The sequence below is a fragment of the Diceros bicornis genome, chromosome 19 (assembly GCF_020826845.1).
Source record: "Diceros bicornis minor isolate mBicDic1 chromosome 19, mDicBic1.mat.cur, whole genome shotgun sequence".
NCBI lineage: Eukaryota > Metazoa > Chordata > Mammalia > Perissodactyla > Rhinocerotidae > Diceros > Diceros bicornis.
This window is the reverse complement of record NC_080758.1, coordinates 32,290,768-32,318,520: the sequence shown is the minus strand read 5'-3', so window position 1 is coordinate 32,318,520 and position 27,753 is coordinate 32,290,768. Positions and strand designations below refer to the sequence as shown.

Genomic DNA, 27,753 nt, shown 5'->3' with positions numbered 1-27,753 from the left:
GATTTTGGATTGGATCATAGAATGAGAAAAGGACGTTAGTGAAAAAACTGGTTAAATTCGAATAAAGTCTGTTGTGTAGTTAATATATCAATATTAATATCAGTATCATATCAGTGTTAATTTCCTGGTTTTGATCATTGTACTCTGGTTGTATAAGATGTGAACAATGGAAATGCTGAGAGAAAGGTATATGTGAACTCTGCTATTTTTTTTGCAACTTCTCTGTAAGTCTGAAATTATTTCAAAATAAAGGTTTTCTTAAAAAAACTGGCATGGTGTTGATACAAGGAACATTAGTTTCCCAGGGCTGTTGTAACCACAAACTGGGTGACTGAAAACAACAGAAATTTAATCTCACATTTCTGGAGACTAGAAGTTCAAAATCAAGGTGTCAAGCAGAGCCATGCTCTTCTGAAGTCTCTAGGGGAATATCCTTCCTTGCCTCTTCTAGCTCCTGGTGGTTACCGGCAATCCTTGATGTTCTTTGGCTTGTAGCTGCATTGCTTCAGTCTCTGTCTCTGTCTCTGTCTTCACCTGGCCTTCTTCCCTGTGTCTCTGTATGTCCTTTCCTCTTCTTCTAAGGACACCAGTCATACTGGATTTAGGATCCATTCTAATCCCAATATGACCTCATTTTAACTAATTAATAATCTGCAAAGACTCTATTTCCAAATAAGGTTACATTCTGAGGTTCCAATTGGACATGAATTTTTGAGGGAACACTATTAAACCCAGTATACAAGAATAGGCAGATAGACCAGTGGAACAGAATACAAACTCTATAAAACAGACCCACATATTGGGTCTGACTTACAACAGATGTGCCACTGCAATGCAGTGGAAAAAGGAAGGTCTTTTCAATAAATGAGTCAATTGAAAATCTCCATGTGGATAAAAAGAATCTTGACCCCTACCTCACATCATGCATAAAGACTAATTTCAGATGGATCATAAACCCAAATGTGATAGGTAAAATAAATTGTTTTCGTGATACACACAAGAGAATATCTTCATGATCTAGGGGTAGGCAAAGATTTCTTTAACTGGACACAAAAAGAACTGACATTATTGGAAAAAGTTGATAAATTGGATTTAATTGAAATTAAAAGCTTCTGTTCATCTAAAGATAACCACTAAGAGAATGAAAAAGCAAGCCATAGAGTAGGAGAAGATAATTGCAGTACATAGACCTAACAGACAGCTTGCATCTAAAATATATAAAAAACTCCTACAAATCAATAAGAAAAAGGTAGACAACTAATATTTTAATTTTTTTTTTTTGTAAGGAAGATTAGCCCCTGAGCTAATATCTGTTGCCAATCCTCCTCTTTTTGCTGAGGAAGATTGGCCCTGGGCCACCGTCCTTGCCCATCTTCCTCTGCTTTACATGTGGGACACCTGCCACAGCATGGCTTGATAAGCCGTGTGTAGGTCCACGCCTGGGATCTGAACCCGCGAACCCTGGGCTGCCAAAGCAGAGTGTGTGAACTCAACCATAATAGGAAAAGACCTGAACAGGCATTTCATAAAAGAAGATATCCAAATGGGCAATAAGCATAACAGAGGGTTCTTAAACATCATTTGGGAAATGCAAATTAAAACTGAAATGAGATACCACTGAACACCCACTAGATCAGCTAAAATTTCTTAAGCTGACGCTACCAAGCAGTGGCAAAGAGGTGTAAAACTAGAACTCTCCTGCATTACCTATATGAGTAGAAATCAGTACAAGCACTTTGGACCAACAATTCTCCTAGGTATATACTCAACAGGAATGAGTCTATATGTCCCCTAAAAGACATGTAGAAGAATTTGTGTAGCAGCTTTACTCATAATAGCCCAAAACAGGAAGTAATCTAAACATTCATCAACAGTAGGTGGATTGGGCTGGCCCTGTGGCTTAGCAGTTAAGTGCTCACGCTCCGCTACTGGCGGCCCAGGTTCGGATCCCGGGCGCGCACCGACGCACCGCTTCTCCGGCCATGCTGAGGCCGTGTCCCACATACAGCAACTAGAAGGATATGCAACTATGACATACAACTATCTACTGGGACTTTGGGGGGGGAAAAAAAGGAGGAGGATTGGCAATAGATGTTAGCTCAGAGCCGGTCTTCCTCAGCAAAAAGAGGAGGATTAGCACGGATGTTAGCTCAGGGCTGATCTCCCTCACAAAAAAAAAAAACAGTAGATGGATAAATAAATTGTTTAATATTCATATGGGTGGAACACTGTATGTCAGTCAAAAAGACGGAATTACTGCAACAACATGAATGAGTTTCACAAGTAATTGTTGACTGGGAGAAGCCAATACAAAAGAGTATATACCAAATGATCCATTTATGTGAAGTTCAAAAACAAGCATAGTTAATCTACAATGATAGAAATCAGGATAATGGGTACCTCTAGGAGTGGGTATTGATTAAGAGGAGTCATTTCCGGGGGGGCTGGAAATGTTCTATATCTTGATCTGGGTGATAGTTACACTGGTGTGTGTGTGTGTGTATTTAATATTTAGCTGTATTAAGGTTTTTGTACATTAAATCTGTTATACTTAAAATTTTTAATAAAAAATGTGATATATTAAATATTGAAATAAGTGGACTATGAGTATAAAAAGAATTGAGGCTTCATTAAAATATTTGTTGGTTTGAGGGCCGGCCCCATGGCTTAGCGGTTAAGTGCGCACGTTCTGCTACTGGGGGCCCAGGTTCAGATCCCGGGCGTGCACCGACGCACCGCTTCTCCGGCCATGCTGAGGCCGCATCCCACATACAGCAACTAGAAGGATGTGCAACTATGACATACAGCTATCTACTGGGGCTTTGGGGGCAAAAAAAAAGGAGGAAGATTGGCAATAGATGTTAGCTCAGAGCCGGTCTTCCTCAGCAAAAAAATATATATATATATGTTGGTTTGAGATTTTGTTTTAATGAGATTTCACTTGAACTTACATTTGGATGACATTTTATGGTTCACTTGTCACTTTCTCATAGCATGGTAACAGATGTATTATTTGGGTGTATTCTAGGATAAAGATTGATTTTAAACCATAAATTATATAACTTAATACCCCAAATCAGTTTTTTTTCCCCAGATTGTCATATTAGTCATCTCAATGTCGCATTGCTCATTTCTTTCTTTTAGGCTAAGACATCAAGCACACAAAGAATTTTATGCCTACAAACAGGTGAGAAATTTGCTTCAGATTGGCTTTGATTGTGTTTTTTACCAAAAAATGAGAACTCAGATTTCTACTTATATTTTAAACTGAGACTAGATTTACTTATGTTCATTTTAGCATTTCACTTGCCAGTTTGCAGTACAAAATAGATCAACTTCAAATATTCTTCTTTTCTTTCTTAAGTATTATTTGAAGTTATAGAAAGTTCAGATAATATAATAATATAATTTAACAGAGAACTTTAGCCAACATTTTGCTAAGGAGAAATGGTGTAGCTTATAATCTTTAAATTACTGTTATCCTACTTGGAGTTCAGAAATTCCATTAAATGCAGTTTTTTTCTCCTTCTCCATTAGCAGACACACCAGTTTCTCAGAGATGACCAGCTCTGTTAGAGTGATCTCATCTCCTCCCCCTTGTACGTTAAATGTTAGTTCTTGTCACATCACTAGAAGTCCAGATACTTGGATCATCGCTGTTGACCTCTAACCCTTTGTACTATCCCTTTACTGATTTGTTCTTTAAGGTAATAAACTTAGCTTTTCTTGAAGGTCAAGTAAAATTTGTTTTTTCTTCCATGTGCCATCCATTAACATTTTATCACTGACACCAAACAGTGGGCCTAGGTGTTCCTTAATTTTCTTTTTGGCTCTAAGAATGAAATTATTTTTGTTGTCCTTAGCAATTTGTTTTTTTTTTTTTTTTTTTTGGCAAACTTCAGCTTATTTGGGTCTTTAACCTTGCTGACACTGATGTTACAGAATCATGTCACCATTTTAGGATTTCATATCTTTTTGTCCATGTCTCTTTGAAATCTGAGCTCATTGGTGAGTTCCTTAGGTGTCCACACTGATGTCCGTAGGTAACCCTGCGCTCTTCCTCATGGGTCTCATGTGGGATTCACACATGGAGTAGAATGTTTTAGTTTTCTAAATGAATGAATCTTTTTGTCTCAATTCTATCATAATCCTAACAACCTACAAGATATTTGTATGTAAGCTAGTTAGAAAGTAAAATTGGCCTTGGCGGTCATTTTAAAAGGTGAAATCAACTGATAGAACTAATAGTCACAAGACAGTAAAAATGGACTTTAAGATATACTGAATTATAAATTTAGTATGTCCCTGCATAGCTGGATGGTAGCTTCTGGTTGTGATTTCTGAAAATGAGATTTGCCCTCAAAACCATGTTTGGTTCAGGAATGTAAGATACTCAAAATTTAGAGATTTTCCCCAAATTTCACTTGCCTGTTTTTTCACTTTATGATGAAATATAATTCTAATAAGTTTATTCTCAGAAATTTTCTTTTTAAATAGTAATCTGCCCTATTATCACTTGGCATTCCTTTTAACTGATATTTAGTCACCACAAAGTCAGGTTAGGGACAGCAGTTGGATGAATTTTAAGCTCATTTACATAATTCTGCGTAGAGCTAAAGTTTCTGAGCATAGTGATGTATAATAATAAGCAAAACTTCCAAAATTAAGATTTACCTTACTTTCTAATCTTTTATGAATTACTAATCAGTCAGTCCCATCAGCCAGTGCTGTGTTTTACTGAATCATAAGACAATCGACCTCATTTATTTTCCCCCTATATTAGCCCTTAGTCTAGATGGGCAAGTGTTAACGTCTTTTCCCAAAAGTTAATCTATTCTCAAAGAGATTTTAAAATTGCTTTTCAGAAGAATATTGCATCATTGCTCAAGTTAAAAGAATGTTGCTAAAATGTTCTGTCTCAAACTGTAAAAGAGATTCTCTCCAATATTGCCTAGGAGGGGAATGAGCTATATACACAAAAGAAAAATATTTGTGAGTATAATGAGAAATTTTTTAAATTACAGATTTAGATGGGCGTAAGAACATACTTTTTTATCTTACAGGTTATATTAAAAGAGAAAGTAAAAGAACTGAATTTACATGAGGTAAGTTGCCTGTAAGTATTTTAATCTTGAGCTATTTTCTAATAAGTGGTATGCTGTGGTATGCTTCAACATCTTTCTTTTCAGAAGGTGAAAAAAATTAGGCTCATTTTGATCAGCTTAATAGAATATTTGAGAGTGAGGTCACATAAAAATCAATTGTATGAAGACTTTAAGAGAGTAACATAACTCTTTTTTTTTTTTTTTTGAGGAGATCAGCCCTGTGCTAACATCTGTCAATCCTCCTCTTTTTTTGCCAAGGAAGACTGGCCCTGGGCTAACATCTGTGCCCATCTTCCTCCACTTTATATGGGACGCTGCCACAGCATGGCCTGGCAAGCAGTGCGTCGGTGCGCGCCCGGGATCCTAACCGGCGAACCCGGGCCGCCACAGCGGAGCACGCGCACTTAACCGCTTGCGCCACCGAGCTGGCCCCCATAACTCGTATTTTTAATAGGGATGGTGCCAATGTAAGATTTCATAGCAGAGATGCTGCTTGCTGTCCATGCTATATGTGTAGGAGACAGATATAAATTAGTTTTTCTACTCAAGATGAATTTGCACTAATTTCACACTTAAAAATGTTCCCGGCAGCCCCTTCTTACCAATTGCACAAAAAAGACAGTGATTACTTCATGAGGATGGGGGTTTGGGGAGGTGAGGCAGAGGAATGGAACAGGGAAGAACATATAGGGAGGGAGAGAGAGGAATCCTCAGGATTGTCTAGTGATGAGGGTGCATGGTTGGTTCACAGGTGTCACTATGTTATTATGCTTCGTAACTTAAATACAAAAGTCTGTGTGTATCCTTAAGACACCAGTCTGTAAGAGTTCTTTTTCCTTTCATTCCTTATGTTGCCTCTGACTACAAATATTCAGAATTTTTATTTTTAATTTTAGGGCCCTTTCTCTTCCTCCCTGTCTGAGTTTTTGAATTGGTGTTTAAAGCAAGGACTTGGAAAGCTGCACATTTTAATATCTGTGTTTTATATAATCTAACTGTGGTGAAGCTACATTGTCAGTCACTTCAAAGAGAGTTAATTTGTGAAATTATTTGAATAATAATAAAAATAATGTTTTGTATTATTGTTAAACACTGAAATCGTCTACTGCTCCTTTGCTCTTTCTACATATTTTTTAATCAGAGTTCATATGTTACAACATTTTAGACCTAACCTTGGATTAAACTCAAGCATTGATTACTGTTTGATTTTTAAAGATTTTATTTATTTATTTATTTTTTCCCCCCAAAGCCCCAGTAGATAGTTGTATGTCATAGCTGCACATCCCTCTAGTTGCTGTATGTGGGACGCGGCCTCAGCATGGTGGGAGAAGCGGTGCGTCGGTGCACGCCTGGGATCCGAACCCGGGCCGCCAGCAGCGGAGCGCGCGCACTCAACCGCTAAGCCATGGGGCCGGCCCTACTGTTTGATTTTTAAATTTTCCCAAAAGTTAATTTTGGCACATGGCCAAAATTAACATGACATAATAGAGGGTAATCTCTTTTCTATTTGGGGTCTCTTTAATGACTGTAAATAAAAAGATTAAATTCTGACATACATTAGCAATATTGAATAACCAGGTTTGTCAGGAACAGAAGTCTTCCTTATTGGTTTGACCCATTAGTTTAGAATTTTTATCCTGAATTAGTGCATTGTGTTGCATTGTTATGTATCAGAGTTAGTATCCCAGCTGCACCCACCAATTCCAGTTTTGCTGAGTCTGACCAAGCTACTGATCCTCCCTCCCCCTGTTGTTTGAAGCTATAGCTAGGAAAACCTAACCTTGCTCTACAGCTTGCTTCTAGAGGCCATCAGGTATTTTTTGCAATGCATTTGGTCCTTTCTGATTGCATTTCTTGGTGATGAAACGATTTGTCAAACTTTTTTGTGTGTGCATTACTGTAGCCTAATTATACTGTACCTATAATTACAGTGATATGTAGCTTGGTCCTGTGTAAGCACATGGAATTTCAATATGGATGCTGTTATTATTGAATAATTATAATAGTAAAAAATCAGAGACAAAGTAAATGTCCCTCAATAAATAAAACATGATTCACTGGCAGATCATCCACCAAGGAGGGAGGGAGGGAGAGAAGAAAGGAAACCTGATACAGTGATTCATACAATGAGGTACTATACAGCAGACAAAATTAAGGAACGAGCTCTCTCTGTAGATAGATCAGCCTGGACAGATCTCTAACAGGACCTTGAAAAAAGCAAGCTACAAAATGATAAAAATATTTATATCACATATGTAAACTAAAATAACCACCACATTGTTCATGGATTTATATGCCTACTGTAAAGTGTTTTACTGGATTTGAGAAGGATGCATAATGATCACACAGAAGAGGAGAGAAGAGGAAAAAGATAAGAGGAAGTTGGTCAAAAGGGATGTTAGTTTTATATGTAATGTTCTTAATTTTAAAGAAGGAAAATAATATATTATGTTTAAAATTATTGAATACATAAAACATGTCAAACTGTGCTAAATAAACCATGGGGACACAAAGAGGCATAAAATACTAATTTTTGCTCTTAAGAAGTTAATAGTCTAGTAGAGGAGACTGTAAACAAGAAAGTCACGCTAGAGTATGCAGAAGGGTGCTGTGTGTTATCAGGAGCGTACACTGAGAGGCTCTTGAGGGGTCCAGTATTGCATGATTGCACAGCTTCTTCTTGGCTTTTGCTCCCCTAAGGCAGCCTTCCTGGGACCTTGCAGACTCAGCTGCCCGGACACCACCTCCTCCCCACCCCACCCCCACCCCAGCTTCTTAGATAGTTGGCTCTACAGCTGTGACTATTTATATGATTTTTTGTTTAGTTTTTTTTCTACCAGTTGGAGTGTCAAGCAACACTTACAATAAGTGAAGCTAAGAAGGTGATATATACATATTCAGAACATGAGAATATATTGTCCTTCTCTAAAGAAAAATACTCTCTCTTAAAACCTATAGCCTTCCCTGTTTATCTTTTCTTCCTCCATCTTCTTCTTCTTCTTTTTTTTTTTTTTGTGAGGAAGATTAGCCCTGAGCTAACATCTGTTGCCAATCCTCTTTTTGCTGAGGAAGATTGGCCCTGGGCTAACATCCACCCCTATCTTCCTCTACTTTATATGTAGGACGCCTGCCACAGCATGGCTTGATAAGTGGTGCATAGGTCCGTGCTCGGAATCTGAGCCTGCGAACCCCAGGCCGCCTAAGTGAGGTGCGCGAACTTAACCACTACGCGCCACCAGGCTGGCCCGTCTTCCTCCATCTTTTAATAGACACATAGATATAGAGAAGCAGATCTCCAAGAGAAACAACAGAACAGTCATGCAAGTGGGATAATACATGGCATCTAAAGGAGTCTTGGTTTCAAAAGAAACAAAAAGGTGCTGTGGAAGCTGTGACACACTGGGGCATGCAGGTCCTGTCTGAAAGAGTTGCCAGCACTCAGCTCTAGCTAATTGTTGCTATGGGGGGAATATAGGCCAGTTGTTGCCAGATCAGGGTTTTTTCAAGAGAAGCCTGAGAGTCTTCGCATTAGTCTGTTATCTCCTCACCGTTTGCATTTGGTCTGATTTGTTCATCACAGTATCCTGGCTCTGGTTATGGTGAGTAGTTGCTTTCTCTGTTAAATTTCTTTTGCACCTTTGTCAAGAATCCAATGGCCATATTTTTGTGAGTCTGTATCTGGATTTTTTATTCTGTTCCATTGATTTATGTGCCTATTCCTTCACCAATACCACAGTCTTGATGTTGTAGCTTTACAACAAGTTTTAAACTCAGGTAGTATGATTCCTCCAACTTTGTTCTCCTTTTCCAAAACAGTTTTTAGCTAGTCTAGTTCCTTTGCTCTTCTATGTAAATTGTAGCATCTGCTTGTCTATATTATTAAAAAAAGAAAAAATCCTGCTGGGATTTTGGTTAGTATTGCATTAATCTATAAGTCAGGGGAAAATTGGCATCTTGAACATGTTGAGTCTTCTAATCTATAAACACGTTATGTCTTTCTGTTTATTTATTTATTTGAAGCTCTGTTGTTAAGTGCATACCCATTTAGGATTTTTATGTCTTTTTGGTAAATTGACCCTTTTATCAAGATGTAATATCCCTCTTCTTCCCTGGTAATTTTCTTTGCTTTGAAATCTTTGATATTAAAATAGCCACTCTATCTTTCTTTTGATTATTGTTTTCATGGTATGTCTTTTTCCATCCTTTTGTTTTCAGTCTACCTATATAATTATATTTGAAATAAGTTTTCTTATAAACAGCATATAGTTGGGTCATTTTTTAAAATCCACTCTGCCAATCTGTCTTTTAACTCGTGTGTTTAGACCATTTGCATTCAATGGCAATTATTGATATGTTTGGAATTAGGTCTACCATTTTGTTGTCTTCTGCTTTTCCCTCTCTTTTTCATTCTTCAGTTTCCCTTTTCCTGCCTTCTTTTGGGTTATTTGAACATTTTTATTCCATTTTATCTATTGTGATTTTGACTTTATTTTTGTATAATTTTTTAGTGGTTGCATAGGGATTAGAAAATAAATACATAGAATCAATTTTTTAGCACTTTGATTGGAATATAGAAACCTTACTGCCATATAGATCCCTTTACCTTTCCCCCTTTTATGCTGTAGCTTTCATATTATATCTGTATACATTGAAAATCCCATCAGACAATGTTATATTTTTTACTTTTAACTATCAAATATAAAGAATTTAAGAAAGGAAGAATAGTCTGTTATATTTATCCAGATATTTACCATTTCTGTTGCCCTTCTTTCGCAGTGTTCCAAGTTTCCTTCTTATATGTCATTTTCCTTCCTTCTGACGAACTTCTTTTAGCAATTCTTTTAGAGCAGATCTGCTATCTATGAATTCTGTTAGTTTGCTTTCATCTGAGAATGTCTTTATTTCACTTCATTCCTGAGGGATATTTTTGTTGGATATAGAACTCTGGGTTGACAGTTCTTTTCTTTCAGCACTTTAAAAATGTTGTGCCACTTCCTTCTGGCCTCCATGTTTTCTTATGAGCTATTCACAGTCATTTGAATCATTGATCCCCTATCAGTAACATGTCATTTTTCTCTGGCTGCTTTCAAGATTTTTGTCTTTGTCTTTAGTTTTCAACAGTTTGATTATGATACAGCTGGGCATGGATTTCTTTGGATTTATCCTTTTTGGGGTTTACTAAGCTTCATAAATATGTAGGTTTGTCTTTCACCAAGCTTGGGAAGTTTTCAGCCATTATTTCCTCAAATTTTTTTCCTACATTGCACTCTTTCTATCCTGCCACCCCACCAGAGAAGGCCTCATCCACCTGCTGTGGCCATATGGGCCAATCAGAACACCATAGCCTTATAGAACCCTGAGCCCACAACCACAGTACAGTGGTACAGCCATTCACATAGCTTCTGAATTTGAACAAATTTCAGTCCATTCCCTCTTTCTTGTGTGGTAATGACTGTACATAAAGAAAAGAAAGGAGAACCTGCTCCCCTCTGTGTCTCAGCAGCAGCTGGGATCCTAGCTGCACAAGGACCAGGAAGAGCCATCTTAAGGTCAGTTTTCCTGAGTGAAGCAGGGAGTGGATGAGGAGTCATGTGGAAGACATGCTGTGGCCCTGCTCTGCCCTGCTTTCCACAGGAAGAGACTGCAGAAAGGTAACCCCATCAGAGTTGCCACCCTGTGTAAAGTGGCGTTAAGAATATCTTTTCCTTCTTCTCCTCACCTCCCCACAGGTTCATGCCCTTCCCTTTGCTCCAGTGAGGAGGTATCTCTGGTGGTGCAAGTTTTGCCACATCCCTTTCTTACAGAGGAGTAGATTTAAACTCACTCAGTCTTTCTAGGATTATTGATCAGTCTTATTATAAATCACATTCCTTGATTTAATTTTTAAATTAGTATACAAATATTTGGAACCCAATTGAGATTTGTCCCAGGTTTAAATTGTTAAAATAGTTTAAAAAAAAATTGTGTAGTGAGCTGACAGTATACAGGGCCCTAGAGCTTGAGTGGGCAGAGTATAGTCCCTCCCTTCCCTCAAAGAGTACTGGTCCCATGCGAGAGAAGGTCACAAGCCAGTGAGGCAGTATTGTAATGGACTGAGCACACAAACACATGAGGGCCATGTGTTCATGGCCCACTGTACTTCTTTGGAACAAAAAAGTTGGATCTTCCCTGAGTAGCACTCCCATCCTTAGATTGTTTTCATAGCTCTCAAAGACTCCAACTTTAAATGACACTTCTGAACTAGAAATACTGCCTTTACAGAAGATATGATATCCTCATAACCACTCAAGGAAAGGCATAATAATGAGTGCCCACCACCACCATCATAGAATGATTGTCTATTTAAAAGAAAACCATTTTGGCTAAATCACCTGAGCTGTGGGTCATTTTCATTGTGTGACATTGTCTTCCCTACATGACTCTCCATTCCCTAGTTTGCATTTGAGGTAATTTTATAGACTGTGTCAACTACTTGGAAATTATCAAATCCTTCCTTCTTGGACATTTTAGAGATCATGCACTCTGTCAATACTAGAAAATTAGGCCTCTTTCCAGTATACATATTGTAGTCACTGTAAAGCCATGTTTTTCCCTTGAGCTTATTTTATTTATGGGTATAATCTCAGTGTAAAGTATATGGAATCACCTATACAAGGTGGCAAGATTACCAAAATGTCTATTTCTTCATATAACTATCTTAGGAGCAAGGGAACTCAAACTTCAAAAAATTTAGATAAGGTAAGTGTTATTCTTTATTTTGCATTTATAGAAATTGAGGTTTAAGAAAGTTGAGTAGAGGGGCTGGCCTGGTGGCGCAAGCAGTTAAGTGCGCACGCTCCGCTGCGGCGGCCCAGGTTTCGCTGGTTCGCTGGTGCACTGATGCACCGCTTGGCAAGCCATGCTGTAGCAGCATCCCATATAAAGTGGAGGAAGATGGGCACAGATGTTAGCCCAGGGCCAGTCTTCCTCAGCAAAAAAAAAAAAAAAAAAAAAAAGAGGAGGATTGGCAGATGTTAGCACAGGGCTGATCTTCCTCACAAAAAAAAAAGTTGAGTAGAATGGACATGTCATCCAGCTTCTGAGTGTGGAGAAAGAATGTGACCCTATCTGTTTGAGTCTAGAGCCATCACATTATGATGCCCCTACTACTCCCACAGACTTGAAGCTTCTGCTGTTCCCCAAGCTGCAAAAAATTACTTTGGAGTGACTTGACCCAGCTGCCTGCTGCTCTCTGCAGTTGCCATCAATTAAGGACCTTTCTGACTTTTTTTTTTAATTTGTTACTGTATATATGACTCCCTTCACCCCTTGTGCCCACCCCCCACCCCCATTGCCCCTGGTAACCACAATACAGTTTTCTCTGTCCATGTGTTGGTTTATATTCCACATATGAGTGAGATCATACAGTGTTTGTCTTTCTCTTTCTGGCTCACTTCACTTAACATAATACCTTCCAAGGACCTTTCTGACTTTTAACATGTAAAATAGGCAAACTCAAGTATCTATAGACTGACCAGTCAGTAAATATATGTTCCTAGCCCAGCTTCTGGCAGGGCTGAGGTTATCATAGGATCTATTCTTTGACTTCAAAGAGTGAAGAATGATGGGGAGCACTTCCTGTCTCATTCTGTGAGGCCAGTATTACCCTAATATCAAGAGCAGGCAAAGACATCACAAAAAAAGAAAACTCCAGACCAATATCCCTTATGAATATAGGTGTAAAAATCCTCAACAAAATATGAGCAAACCAAATCCAGCAGTTTCTAAAAAGGAATATATTCCATATGCTAATGGAATTTATCCCAGGAATGTAAGGTTCGTTCAACAAAGGAAACTCAGTCAATGTAATACACTCTATTAATAGAATAAAGGGGAAGGGGAACACATGAATACCTCAATAGATGCAGAAAAAGCATTTGACAAAATTCAACATTCTTTCCTGATAAAAACACTCAACAGACTAGGAATAGAAGGGAACTTCCTCAATTTGACAACAACTTGGGCATCCATGAAAAACGCACAGCTAACATCATACTTAATGGTGAAAGACTGAAAGGTGTTCCCCCTAAGATCAGACACAAGACAAGGATGCCCGCTCTTACCACTTTTATTCAACATTGTACTTGAGGGTCTAGCCAGAGCAGTTAGACAAGAAAAAATAATAAAAGGCATCTAGATTGGAAAGGAAAAAGTAAAACTATATTTGCAGATGACATGATTTTGTAAATACAGAAAACCCTAAAGAATCCACCAGAAATCATGAGAACTAATACATGAGTTCAACAAATTTCCAGGATACAAGATGAGTATACAAAAGTCAGCTGTAAGGGCTGGCCCTGTGGCTTAGCAGTTCAGTGCACGCGCTCCGCTACTGGCGGCCCGGGTTCGGATCCCGGGCGCGCACCGATGCACCGCTTGTCTGGCCATGCTGAGGCTGCGTCCCACATACAGCAACTAGAAGGATGTGCAACTATGACATACAACTATCTACTGGGGCCTTGGGGAGAAAAAGGGAAAAAAAGGAGGAGGATTGGCAATAGATGTTAGCTCAGGGCCAGTCTTCCTCAGCAAAATGAGGAGGATTGGCATGGATGTTAGCCCAGGGCTGATCTTTCTCACACACACACAAAAAAAAAGGTAGCTGTATTTCTGTGTACTGGCAATGAACAATCCAAAAATGAAATTAAGAAAACAATTCCATTTACAATAGCATCAAAAAGAATAAGGTGCCTAGGAATAAATTTGACAAAAGAAGCTCAAACTTGTATCCTGAAAACTACAAAACATCATTGAAAGATACTAAAGACCTAAATAAATGGAAAGACATCCCATGTTCATGGTTTGAAATACTTAGTATTGTTAAAATGTCAATATTCCCCAAAATATTTACAGAATCAACACAATCTCTATCAAAATCACAGCTGCCTTTTTTTTTTTTAAAGAAATTGACAAGCAGATCCTAAAATTCACATGGAAATGCAAGGAACCCAGAAAAGCCAAAAACCATCTTGAAAAAAAAGAACAGAGTTGGGGGATTCACACCTCCCAATTTCAGAACTTACCACAAAGCCACAGTATTTAAGACAGTGTGATACTGGCAGGTGGATAGACATACAGATCAATGGAATAGAATTGAGAGTTCAGAAATAAATCAATACATTTATGGTCAATTGATTTTCAACAAGAGTGCCAAGACAAATCAGTGGGAAAAGAATAGTCTGTTCAACAAATGGTGCTGGGATAACTAGATACCCACATGCAAAAGAATGAAGTTGGAGCCCTGCTTCACACCATATACAAAAATTAACTCAAAAATGGATCAAAGACCTAAATGTAACAACTAAAATTGCAAAACTCTTAGAAGTAAACCTAGATATAAATCTTTATGGCTTTGGTTTAGATGGTGGTTTCTTAGATACAACAACTAAAGCACAAGCAATCAAAGAAAAAAATAGATAAATTGAACTTCATCAAAGTTAAAAACTTTTGTGCTTCAAAGAATATTATCAAGAAAGTAAAAAGACAACCCACAGGGAAAAATATTTGCAAATCTTGTCTCTGATAAGAGTCTAGTATCCAGAATTTATGAAGAACTCTTACAGCTCTGTAAGAAAACACCTACAAAATAAAAAGATCTGCAAATATTTTATCCCAGTCCTTTCATCCTAACAGTCTTTTGCAGAACAAAATTTTTTGGGGGGTGGGGAGGACGATGAGAAAGATTGGCCCTAAGCTAACATATGTTGCCAATCTTCCACTTTTTGCTTGAGGAAGATTGTCCCTGAGCCAACATCTGTGCCAATCCTCCTCCACTTTGTATGTGGGACGCCTACCACAACATGGCTTGATGAGCAGTGTGTAGGTAGGCACCCGGGATCCGAACCAGCGAACCCCGGGCCACTGAAGCGGAGCATGCGAACTTAACCACTATGCCACTGGGCCGGCCCTAGAACAAATTTTTTTAATTTGATGAAGTCCAATTTATCAATTTTTTTTCTTTGGTTGCTTATGCTTTAGGGGTCATATCATGCTTTTGGTGCCTATGGATGTCCACTTGCTCCTACATCAGTTGTTGAAAAAGCTGTCCTTCCTCCATTGAAATGCTTTTGCACCTTTGTCAAAATCAATAGGCTATGTGATAAGGGATTTGTGTTTAGAATATATAAAGAACTCTTACAACTCAATAATAAAAAGAAAAATAACCCAACTAAAAAATGGGCAAAGGATTTGAATAGACATTTCTCCAGAGAAGATATACAAATGGCAAATAAGCACAACATCATTAGTCATTAGGAAAATGCAAATCAAAACCACAAGAAGATACCACTTTACACCATCTAGGAGGGCTATAGTCAAAAAGACAGACAATAATCAAATATGGAGAAATTGAAACTCTCATACATGCTGGTGGAAATGTGAAATGGTGCAGCCACTTTGGAAAACAGTTTAGTAGTTCCTCAAAAAGTTAAGCATAGAGTTACCATATGACCCAGCAATTCTAATCCTAGGTATATACCCAAAAGAATTGAAAACTGAAACAGATACTTGTACACCAATGTTTAGAGCAACATTATTCACAACAGCCAAAAGGTCGAAACAACCAAGTGGCCATCAACAGATGAATGGATAAACAAATATGGTATATCTATGTAATGGCATACTACTTAGCCATAAAAAATGAATGAAGTTTTGATTCATGCTACATGGATGAACCTTGAAAGCATCACGCTAAGTGAAAGAAGACAGACACAAAAGACCACATATTGTATGATACCATTTCATGATTCCATTCCATTCTGGAAATGACCAGAATAGACAAATCCATCTACAGAAAGTTGATTAGTGGTTGCCAGGGACTGGCGAGAAGGTGGAATGGAGAGTGACTGCTTATGGGTATGGGCTTTTGAGGGCAGGTGATGAAAATGTTCTGGAATTAGATAGTGGTGATGGTTGCACAACTCTGTGAATATACTAAAAACTGCTGAATTTTATACTTTAAAGAGGTAAATATTATGGTATGTGAATTATATCCATTTTAAAAAAGGGATGGGAAGTCACGCTGGAGAAATAATCTGTTGTTGAAATACTGGACAGTAAAGCTCATTTGCAAAATATGATCTGTAAAGTTGTAAAATTAGTTTGACCCTTCAGGGAACTTCCAAGAAGTCAGATCTGAGGCTTTTCTCTTTGTGATTGCCCTTGGCTTTTGGTCACCTTTAGCAATTAAAATGTGAGAATTTATCTTATGCTTTTTTTTCAGGTGACTATGGTTTTAGAATTTGTTTAATAAGAACATAATAGCACATTGTAACCATTAATAATAACTCCATTTGAAAAGGCTACAAATCTAATTTTGGATCCTGGAAAAATAAGCAAATAAAAATGAGAGACTTGTCCAACTTCTTGTCATTTGGTAGGATCAGCACTGAGTCTCCAGAGGGCAGAGCCAGCAGTCCTGACCCTGTCTCTCAAAGGCTATGCTGGGAGAGAAGCTGGGTGTTTAAGGCCAGAGGGCCCATTCACACAGTCTAGGAGGTGGAAACATCATTCCCCCTTTACAGAAGCTGAGGCCCAAAAGATCACCCCAAGCCTGGAACTGCTAGTTTCTCATCTTTACTCACAGCTTATTCGCAACCTTCTTCCAGAAAACAAAAATGGGCTTGAAAATTGTGTTCCCATCTCGAAATTTAAACATGAATAAAAACAACTGGTATTGGTTGACTGCCTTACTCCTCCTCAGCCCTGCCCCCCAACCTGAGCTGATGACAGTCCTGTGAGGTAGGCAGGGCAGGTAGTGTCCTCACTTTACAGATGAAGGAACAGAACTTGAGAGGCATCATGACGGCAGAGGTCACACGGTTAGTGGGTGTCGGAGCCAGGGCCGGCCGTCTGGCGTGCCTTCTTCCCACTCTCCTGCTGTCTTGGAGAGTAATGCTGTATCTGATAAGACAATTATCCATTCTCCTCCTGTGAAGATCCTGTCTGCTGTATACCCAAGGCCCGGAGAGCTCCCTAGAGAAGGGTGTGGGAAGACCAACATTCACAGAACTGGCCCGGGGCACCAAGAGCCACATGTCCTTGTCACATAACCTAAGAAGACTGGATTACATGTTGTAGGTTAAGATACAGGTGACAGGACAGCCATGTCAGCAGTGTGGGCAAGAAATGGTGATGGTTGAACCAGGATCCCTAGAGATAGACGGGGAAGCAAGCAGGGAGGAGTTGAAGCTTTGGGCAAGAGACAGAAGTGGCACAGCAGCACATCAGTGCAACAGACTTGGGTCCCCGGCCAGGCCTGGCTACTCACCAACTGCTTGGCCTCCAGCAACGTGGTTATTGCTCTGAGCTTCTGTTTCCTTATCTGTAAAGTGGGTAAACACAACAATACTTGGTGTGCCTAGGCACTGCTAAGTGCCCAAGAAGTTGTAATTGGAACCCAGCATCTAGGTATGAAGGAGAAGGCTCCACAAGCAGTGGAGCCTAGCTACCTGTCAGAGAGCAGTCCTGACCCCATCGGCACATTTCATAAGTTTAAATTCAGTGACCCTTGAATAACTTTTTATATGACAAAGACAGGCACTGACAGAAGGACAGTGCCAAAATGAGGGGCCCCAAGAACTATAAAAAGCATGTTACTGCCGGCTGTGCCGTGGTTTATGGTTTCTACGTTGTGAAAACCGGAGGAAAGAGAGCCCCAGGGCTTGCCCCGGGGTGTGAGCAGTACCCCCAGGGGTTGTGCTGCTGAACAGGCAGAACATTCCTTGCGGAAAGTCAGCCTCTCGGCACACCACAGGAAAATTACATTATGTTCCCATCTAGTGAGAATAAACCTAAGTTAGACTCTTCTGACACACTGAATGAAGTAAAGGAAGCTGCCTCTCCCTTTCTGTCTTCTGTCTGCTCTCCATCTTGAAGACATGAGGAAGAGCAGGAGACTCTTCAGAAGACCTCGCCCTATTCAAGCCTGTTTCTTTCACTTAACAAGTTGTGGGACATTGTAAGTCCCTTCAAATGGCTGGGCCTCAGGGGCCTGCACTTTACTTTGTCACCTATGGAGAGGAGACAGTTTGCCTCAACTGTGAATTTGTGTTTCAGCTCTGTGCAGTGTGTCTAGAAGACTTCAAGCCTCGAGATGAGTTGGGGATTTGTCCATGTAAGCATGCCTTCCACAGAAAGTGAGTATTGGTGTGGAATTATTTAAGGTCCTGAGTTTGAGGCACATCAACCAACTTACTTGTGGGCTTGGACCAGTGCCAGAAAAGCTTGATGGCTTCATGATTGGTCTATAATGCAGAAAGCTGACAGCACCCTACAGGGCGGGCATGTGTGTGCGCACATGACGTTAGGAGGGATCAGGGCAGTCAGGAACATGACCACCATGGCAGTACTTCCTTGAGCAGAGAGCCAGACGAGCCCATACCTCCTTGGAGCCCGGGCTATAAATAGCTATTTCACTGGAACTTTTCCAATGACAGCTTCCATTCCTAAAAACTTAATTTAATCAAAACCTTAGTTATTTTAAATCAAAATCAAGTCTGAATGTAAATGGTAGTGTGGGGCCATCTCCTCCCCCTTCCTGTAGATATATTAATATTCACCCTTCTCTTGCAATTTTGTTTTGTTTCTACTAGAAATTTTTATTTCTCCTACTTCCCACCCCTCCTCCTCAGTGTACTTCATTCTTTAAGAACTTGTGGATGTCTGAGGGTATAGCATGCTGACTGTAGCTTCTTAGTATCACTTTTTGGAAGATTAGAGGCCCTGGTTCCTCCAGAGGGAAAAATGCGTTCTCCACCTAGTGGTGGAGCTCCTTGAGACCTGGCTGTTCACATTAGCCCCTGGCTCTGGGCAACAGATGTGTTCAACATGTGAGGCATATGGGCAGGGGGTACCATGAGCATGGGACTGACATCTTCCCTCCTGTGGTGTCTCATCCTGCAGGTGCCTTATTAAGTGGCTGGAGGTTCGGAAAGTGTGTCCACTGTGCAATATGCCAGTTCTGCAGCTGGCCCAGTTGCACAGTAAGCAGGACCGTGGACCTCCACAGGGACCCCTACCCGGAGCAGAGAACATTGTATAGCTTACCACAAGGATCAAACTGTTGCGGGGTCCAACATCCGCATGGAGCCAGGAGGAACACAAGTGGTCTCTGTGTTGGCTGCTCTACCTGGGGCACTAGCTGCCACTCCCTTTGCCTCATGAAGAACTCTTGGGCTAGCTAAACTGGGAATCCAGACTTCCGGGTCTTGTGACAACCAAAGCACGCTGACACTACCCCATGCCAAGAGAAGAGGAGTGGATGAGCCTGCGGGCTTGGCTCAGGAAACTTCATGAGGGTCTCTTGCTAACTCCATTACACTCTGTCTCCCAGAAACTTATCTCCATTTCAAGGTGAATCTTTATCAAGCAGAAGGGAAGATAAACACAAGTGTGAGAGAAGGGAACTGAGGGCAAGTCTTTAAAGCCACCCCCCACCCTGTGGACAGATGAGCTTCTCTGCAGACCGTGCATGCCTTTGCAGCAGCAAACCCGTCTGACGGCCCTGAGCCAAGTGAAACCAGCGGTTACCTCAGCCAAAGCACGACCAGTTGCCAGTGATTGGTGAGGCAGTGCCAACAAGGCTTTTTGCATTATGTTCCTTTGATAAGGCCATCTTGGAACCCAAGGGCTTTGGTTACAACGAAGCCGCAGTGCCCTTCGTCACTCCTTCTCCCTCAAGTTCACAACACTTGCTTATCAAATCTTCTAAACTAAAAACATTAGGCACGCTTGGAAAGGCCTGGTCAGAAGCCATTTCCTCTTATTTTCCCCTCCTACTCACCAGAGGGGCACAGCCAAGTCACCCATCAGGAGCTCTAGCAGGGCCTCTGAGTCCATGCCATCCCTGTGTGACCCAGGGGGTGTCAGGATGCTTCCCACATCCCCACATACATGGTGTGGTTCCAGTGTAGCTGCTGGTCTTGGCCCACAGCCCTGGTGGCAGCTGCTGTGAGCCTCTCAGACAGCTCCGAAGAGGAGCGTCTTTCTGAGAATGGCCACTCCTGGCCTGCTGAGATGAGAGGAGGATGCTGACCCCCTTCCCTCTCCTCTTATTCCTTCCCTCTGTTCTCTTCCCTCTCTTGCCCTATCTCTATTTCTACTTGAGAGAAAATGGCCGTCATTGACTTTTTAACAATTTAAAGCATCCCAGATAAGATCTGTATGTAATTCTGAAGCCAGGGATCCACTTGAAATTGTAAATAGTTTCAGGAAGCTCCTGCAGGGCTGTTCACCCATTGGTGTGTGCCTCAGTATTCGGACTTGTGATAACTAACTGAAGGTGTCTTTATAGGAGAGAAATGCATGCTGCTCTTTGGCTCTTTCTGTCCAAGTCTTCCAGAAATGACTCAGAGTTCATTAGGATTCATGAATATTGTATAAATTCGCTGTATGAAGCAGCATTGGGTTAGATGGAAAGTTCTTTTCCAAAACCCTGCTCTCCACCTCCTTTCATCTTGGGGTGGACTCCTCATTGACAGCTTTGCCTCTGCTCCATCCCACACGTATGAGTGGGGGCAGTTTCTCATTGGAGATACCGTCTGCATGGTATGGAGAGAGGATGCAGGAAGCTTTGCTGTTCATGGCATGTCTCCAGGAATTTTTTCTGGAATCCAGCCTCTACCGTCTTAGAATGGGAGAGGGAACCTGTCCTTGGCTCAGGTGGCTGGGGTCAGATGAAGAGGAAAATTCCCATTAGCCTAGAAAAGTGCTGGGCAGAATCCAGTTCGGAAAATTACAGATCTAGCTGGTCAGAATTGGCTGTTTCCCATGTGTGACCTATTCGTGGTATGCCAACTGGACTGCTTCTTAAACAGGGCAAGGGAAGTGTGGAATATTTTTATATGAAAGCCTTAGCCTGCTTGGCACCATGGAAAGAACCATTTGTACTCTCCTTTCACCCTCTGTTTCTGCCTTCTCTGTTTGTAGCACAATAGTTGAATGTTGCAGAGCACCCAGTTTACAGTGAAGTGTTTTCAGTGACCAACGTCAGAAGTAGGCTTGCTTCTGGACTAGCCTCATTAATGGCCAACATTCACCATTTCCCATGGCATGGCTTTGGGACAAATGTCACCTCGTTGTTATAGGGTTCCAATAGGAAAGAGAATTTTTCCCCTCAGAGGAATTCTTGTACTCTATACTGCAAATTATTTTGGCTCACAGCTCTTGTAGGATTATAGCCTTTCAGTTGCAGCTTTTTCTGTCCCTCTGCGCCTGTACCAAGGAGACAGCCTTACCAAGTCCCTGTTTTTGTAGGGAGGCAAATTAATTCATCTCACTGTGTCATAGCTAAAGGCAAATTGAGGTGGTTGGTGCATAGCACTGGACCAGAGGCACAAAGCCCAAATAGTCCTAGCCGTTACAACAAAGCTCGAGAACGCTGTACACTCTCACTGGGCCATCATCGTGGGTCTGCTTTGCCCCATGAGATACCACTAACATGACCTCAACACTTGTGAATGTGGGGGGCTTTTAAAATGCAGCTCTTCTGCTAGGGTGGGGCTGAATGCTGGAGTGGTGAGTGTTTGCTGTCATCATGGTCATCTCCCCTTTCTTGACTTGGTGTCCTACTGCAGCATGGCCAGTGTCACTTGGCAGTAGTTCCTGTGACTCTTAGCAACAAAGAACCTGAATGTGTTTGCTTCCGACATCTGGGTCCTCCTCCAGGACCTCCCTGTGCTGCACTACTATAACTGCGAATGGTCAGGGTTTAATTTACATCTTCCTTTAATTTTGATTAAAATCACAGTTTGGTGTGAAGGACAAGGTTAAATATCCATCTTTTTTTTTAAAGAGTGAGGTAAGGATCCCTTAATACTCTTGGCTCAGACTCACGCCTCAGTGAGACCAGTGAGGCCTCCCCGTCTGCAATCTATCTACGTGAGTTGTTGGTGACCTTTGTTAGTCTGTAGACACATGGGGACTCTGGTCTGCTCTTGGGCCACTGGCTGGTGGTGTGGCAATTTTTTAAATTTTGTCTTAAGGTTTCTAAAGCAGCTCAAAGATTAGGTGTTACTTGTGTGCTGAGTTAGTAGAGTAGAACTTAGCTCCAACTGGACTCCACGGGTGGCTGAATCATTATCTAGTGTTGCCAGGGGTACAGCTGACTTCAGCTCGCTTTAGAAACAGGGAACAAAACCAGCCTGACTTGATTACTGGTTGAATAGGCCTAAGACATTAGTAGTTGTCATCTGCTGCTTTTTTTTGCCCATGTGATTTGGTTAGGCCTGTCCCTGGCAGGTAAGGTCCTTGTAGCCAGTGCTCACCTAGGCAGAGAGCAGGACAAGACAGAAATGGCCAGGTGGGAGCAGGTGGCCCCTGGGGAAGTCTGGGCTCAGGGATACAGGGGACCTCCCACTATTGCCAAATAGCCTGCTCTTGACAAGTCTTGACAAATGAAGATCCTTTTCCCCAGTGCCAAGCCCCTCAGATCCATCAGAGGAAAGACCTTGGGCCCTGTCCCCTTCCACAGCCCCACTCCAAAGCCTGTCATCTCCATGGTCTGATTCTGCTCTGCTCAGCTCCTCTGAATGACTGTAGTAATTCTTTTTCTGAGAGACTTTCTGGGAATTACGAAATACACACTGGGAGGTATCCCCAGAGCTCTGGACAGAAAAAGCGCTCAGGGTGATTTGAGTCATCCCCTTGCCACTCACCAGCCATGTGCCTTTCTACAAGCTAGCCTGTCAATGCCTGTTTCCTTATCTGCCACCCAGGGATTATAGTAACTGTGTCCTTGCCAGCTCTTGTGCAGATTAGCCACCATGTCCAGAGTCTGGTGAGCGGCAGGCCAGGGGTCATGGGAACTGCTGATACTGGGTAACATCATCATGCAGGTCACAGGGGGCTCCTTTGTTGTCCCAGTAGAACAGAACCGCAGCAGGAACCTCCTGAGGCCCAGGGGCTCTCCCCAGGGTCCAGGTTCGCCTGGCTCCCTTACTTTTCCTCTCCTGGTCTTCCCTAGTCACCTCCATCTACCTTTGCCCACAGTGCTCCCCAAATTGTTGCTCAGTGCTAAATATTCTTAATTTTTTGAATAGGTAATCCCTTCACATGGTTCACAAATCATAAACGGTTCAAGTCTTCCCTTGCATCCTTGACCTCCAGCAAGCTCAGCTTTTCCCCCCTTGTATATCCCCTCTAAGTTCGTTCCTTCTGTATGCTTCCAGAGAGCACTTATGCACATACAAGAAAATACACACACGTGTGTTGTGTATATGTATGTACGTGTGTGTATATATAATTTTTCTCTTTTACTCATGTGATACCAGACAAGCATATTCAAGGAACATTCCTATTCATGTGGGAAGAGCCATCCAGGAAGTCAGAATATCTGTAAAAGGTGTGCCCAGAATTGGGGGGTGTTTTTGCAATCACATTCCTTTTGAATAAGGCATATTTTTTTATTGATTGCAGCATATTGGAATTCTAGTTTTCTATATAAGTCAGAAACTGCAGTCCCTCCCTGACCCTTACCACAGATGCCCAGATAACACAAGAGCACAGAGTGTCCAGACTGTCTTTCTGATCTGTGACAGGACATTCAAGAGCAGGCTCTGTAGCCGAGAGCAGCAGTGCAGGCCTCATCCAGGTCCAGCAGCCTTTGCAGGGGCCTGGAAAAGCTGCTGCACGCCCCCCGCCGCCTCCCCACCAGAATTTGGTCAGTTCCAAGTGAGGCCCAAGCATTCAGCAGTGATGTCTGGCTACAACTCTCTTGGTTTCTTAGGTGAGCTCCCATGTTTCTGAGGCAGAAGTTTGAGAAGCAGCAGCAACTGAAGGCTGAGGCATCCTTCTATTTTGTATGGCAGATGTCTCAGATGTTGCTAAGCAAGTAAGTGGTCTGTCTCCTCAAAATGTCCATGTTCAAGTTCAGGGATCTGCTCCCTTTCCCTCCCCACTCAATGCACACACTAAAACGAAAATGCTTCCCACAGAATTTTCTCCTAGCCCAACATTTTTTCCATCCGACGACAGAAATTACCCCACCAGTAATCTTTTCCTTGAAAAAATTTTTTTCTCTTAAATTCATTTTTGCCCCTGCAGGAGATGAAAGTTAAAGCTACTTCCTCCAGGCAGCCCTGGGGAGAGGGGTATGGACTCAGGCCTCTGGGTCTTCACGCACCTCACTGGTGTCCAGCCACCCAGGGCAGAAGCCTAGGGTTTCCCCTGGATTGCAAGTGCAGCTTGGGCCCGACCTGAAACTTGAATTGTTTGTCAAACTCCACCTGTCACTTGATCTCTTGGCCCTGGGTTAGTGTCTTTCACATTAGCTGTTATGAATTTCTTGAGTAAAGGAAATGAACGAACGTGTCTAAACTCACAAGGTCTAAATTCTGGTGAAATTTGCAGTTGTTAACTGGAAAATGCTGGGTCATCGTTCTTTAGTAGATAAGATTAACAAAGGATCCCATGTGCCATGGAATGTGCTTCCATTTGAGTGGAAAAATCAGGAGAAAAATAAGAGGGGCTTGTTCCGTAAATCTGTCATTTTTCCATTTCAGCTTTAGAGCCCAAAGTGTTGCAGGATGCAAAGAGTTTTATTCATTTTTAGACCAAGCATCAGAACTCTTGGTTCACCAATCCAGTGCTCCACTTCCTTGGCTATAGGGTAAGGGAGAAGACCCTCCCTGCTCTAAGGACATGTACCTAGAACCTGGGCCCCACCAGTGTCAAGGGACGTGTCTGTACTTGATGAAGCTCCTCTCAGCTGCCTGTGCCAGTGCAAGCCTGGCGGATCTGCGTCTTGGGGCAGCTGTGCACTGTCCCTCCATCTGTCTCTTCCCTCCCAGGCCCTGCTAGAGCTGGTGGACAGGTGGGGCCAGTGTTAGGAAGTCCCTCCTGGTGACAGCCTGGTCTTCCAAGAGTGTTCCTGATAACTGTCGTTTCTGGGTCTCTTGACAGATCATTGCCAGGAAGGAGGGAAGTTTAGTCTTGTAGTTTAGCCCATTGGGGTTTATTCACTAGATATTGTATAACTCCCTCAAAAAAAGGTTTATGAAATGCTGAGCCTCAGGTTTCATAGACGTGTTTGTACACTAAGAATTCTGCAGCAGAATATTTTTAAACATTCGCAGTTTTTTGTAAGCTATATTTTTGTATATTTAATTGCTATTTTAAAATTTTAATGCATTTTGCTAATTACTCTTGTTTAAAAAATAAACCGTGCATGTAATTGACTTAAACATGTAAATAAAAAGATTTTGAAAATACTTCATGTTGAGCATGTACCCTTCAACTCAGAGGGGCCTGTGGTCACCCACCCGCACTTGAGCCTGTGTAGCAAGAGTTGACAAGTCAAGGTGAGTGGTTCTGCTCAAACTGAGCTGGTCAGTAGGTGATTGTGATGAAGGAGCTTCTGGCCTGTCCCTTCTAGTGGTGCGGGTGGGGTGTAATTCAGCACTGAAGAGTAGAGCACCAGGCCACAGTGAGGGAGATGGCAGAAAGGCCAAGGCCCCACCTGTCACCCTGGCCTCAGCTCTGCAGATGCAGCTGGACACAGATGACAATCTCCCCAGTGTGGACACTGGTGCTCAGGGGGGGCTGACGTGACAGAACCAGCCCACAGCCTACCCCTCTAGGTATATCCCAGGCCTGGAAATACCCACTATTCTGACAGGAGAAAAAGACATCTCTTGGAACAGTCATTGTATGGCAGCTGCTATTTCTCCTCACCACCCCTCACTAGGACCTCTGCAGTTCAGCTTCTGCCCCATAGATTTGGGGAAACTGCTCCCTTCAAGGCCAGCCACATCTGGGCCACCTCATAAACTGCTTGATGCAGGTGCCTGGAGAGATCCTCTCCCTGCAGTCTCCTGAGCAAGAGGCCCCCACCAGTCCCTTCTCTGACGACGACTCTTTGCAGCCTTTTCCTTGTCTGCCCATCACTTGTTATTCTCCCTTTACCTTGGTATTCACTGAAGTCCCACCTATTTGTACATCATTCTCAGGTCTTTTATCTCCAACTCAAATATCCAGCTGCCTATTTGGTATCAAAATCACAAAGTCTAAAACCAAGCCTCCCCACCAAGCCTAGGTGCCCTCATAGGACCTCCCTCCCCCATATCCAATCTCTACATCCCAACACTCAGCCCTCTAAGCATTCATCCCTCTCCACCTGGCCATCTACTGCTCCCATCTTGGTTTAGGCCTCATTCCTTTCTCACCTGGATGATGGATAACCACAAGCCACCTCTCCCCCACTCCCTCTAGATGGGGAGTGTGTGGTGGCACCCTCGGGCTACCACGTGGAGGGCAGACTTGAAAGGACAACTGCTGAGACAGGGCAGTGGCTTAGACCAGAATGTTGGCAATTGGGGCTGCAGCTCAGAGGCAAGGGCTGGGCAGCACATGCTACCTCAGAAATCAGAGTCAAGGTAAGTGCTGATGACTGCTGAGGGAGATCCAGGATTGCACCCAAGGGCTGGCAATATGTAACTGTCTTCAGAGAATAAGCTGGTCGAGACAAGTGGCCTGGGAAGCAGGAGGAAAAGCAAGAGGGGTTTGCTGTGTTAGAAGTGAGGAAGATGAGGACATGAAATGTCCATTCTAGTAACGAGAGTCACTGGTGACCTATCAAGAACCCTCCCATAGAGTGATAGTGTGGGCTGAGCACAAAGCGCCAAGCAAGATCACCAAGTGGGAAGAGGTGGGTCCCCGGAGGTGGCAGGCGAATGCAAGGCAGGAAGGGGCTCTGACCAGTCCTAGCTGATTGATTCTAGCTATGTGATCTCTGGCTGGTTTCCTTCTCTAAGTTGTGAAGATAAACAGGCTACAGAAGACGACCCATCTACCACAGCCTCGTGTGCACAGCTAAGTTCAGGGAGAGCAGGCGGGACCCATAGCACAGGGGCCTCGGAGGCCGGGCCTCAGTGTTAACGGGGAGCAGGCTCGCTCCAGCTCCCTCCCTTCATCTCTGCCTTCTCCAGAGAAAGCGGGGAGCACGACTGGGGTATCAGTGAGTGGGTGGTGGCACTGTCTTTGGTGGCCGTGGGGGGGAGGTGGGGCCACAAAGCGCGCGTCTGGAAGGGGCCCAGGGCAGACGGCAGGATTGGAGGTTGCTCAGGCTGAGGCCCGTGACGGCCACGAAGGGCGACGGCAGCGGAAGAAACAACGGCCACCGTCCAAGGGCCGTAATTCCCATCCCCGCGGCGTCCTTTCAGCTCTGCGGCCTGCACTAGGCCAGCAGAACCCACAGCCCACAGGTGCCGAGGCACGTGCGCGCAGACGGCCGCCCTTGGGAAACGGCCGCTCCCTCCCCCACAGGAAGCCGCCCTCGGCCTCTTTGGCTCCCCTCCCCCGCCGCCGCGGCACGCGCCTCTGCTGCCCCAACGCGGGCGGCCGGCACGGCAGGCGCTGAGAGAGCAGAGCCGACCTGGGAGGATCGCGCCGGCCGAGCCCGTCCTCCCTCGGCGACCCAGCCCCGCCCTCCTGCGCCCTTGCGTCCCTTGGAACCGTCCCTTGGAACCATCCCTCCAAGGCCCGTCTCCTTGCCTCGCCTAAAGGCGAGGGGCGCGAAGAGGCTGGAAGAGCCTTGGGGTTTCCTTCTAGTTCAAAGGCTGCGTTACACAGACCCTTGATTGCCTTCACCAGCAACGCAGGCACCAAATAATAC

The 27,753-nt window shown here is 42.8% G+C and overlaps 1 protein-coding gene across 1 annotated transcript in view; it reads left to right on the top strand.

Annotated features, from left to right (window-relative positions):
- Positions 1-25,351, top strand: part of RNF24 (ring finger protein 24) — a 75,099-nt gene extending 49,748 nt beyond the window's left edge. Inside the window, exons 3-6 of the mRNA XM_058563138.1 lie at positions 3,145-3,187; positions 5,064-5,105; positions 18,201-18,280; positions 19,047-25,351. Of these exons, the coding sequence (XP_058419121.1) occupies positions 3,145-3,187; positions 5,064-5,105; positions 18,201-18,280; positions 19,047-19,185 (304 nt within the window). The 3' untranslated portion in view covers positions 19,186-25,351. The remainder of the gene's footprint in view (positions 1-3,144; positions 3,188-5,063; positions 5,106-18,200; positions 18,281-19,046) is intronic.
- Positions 25,352-27,753: the final 2,402 nt, after the last annotated feature.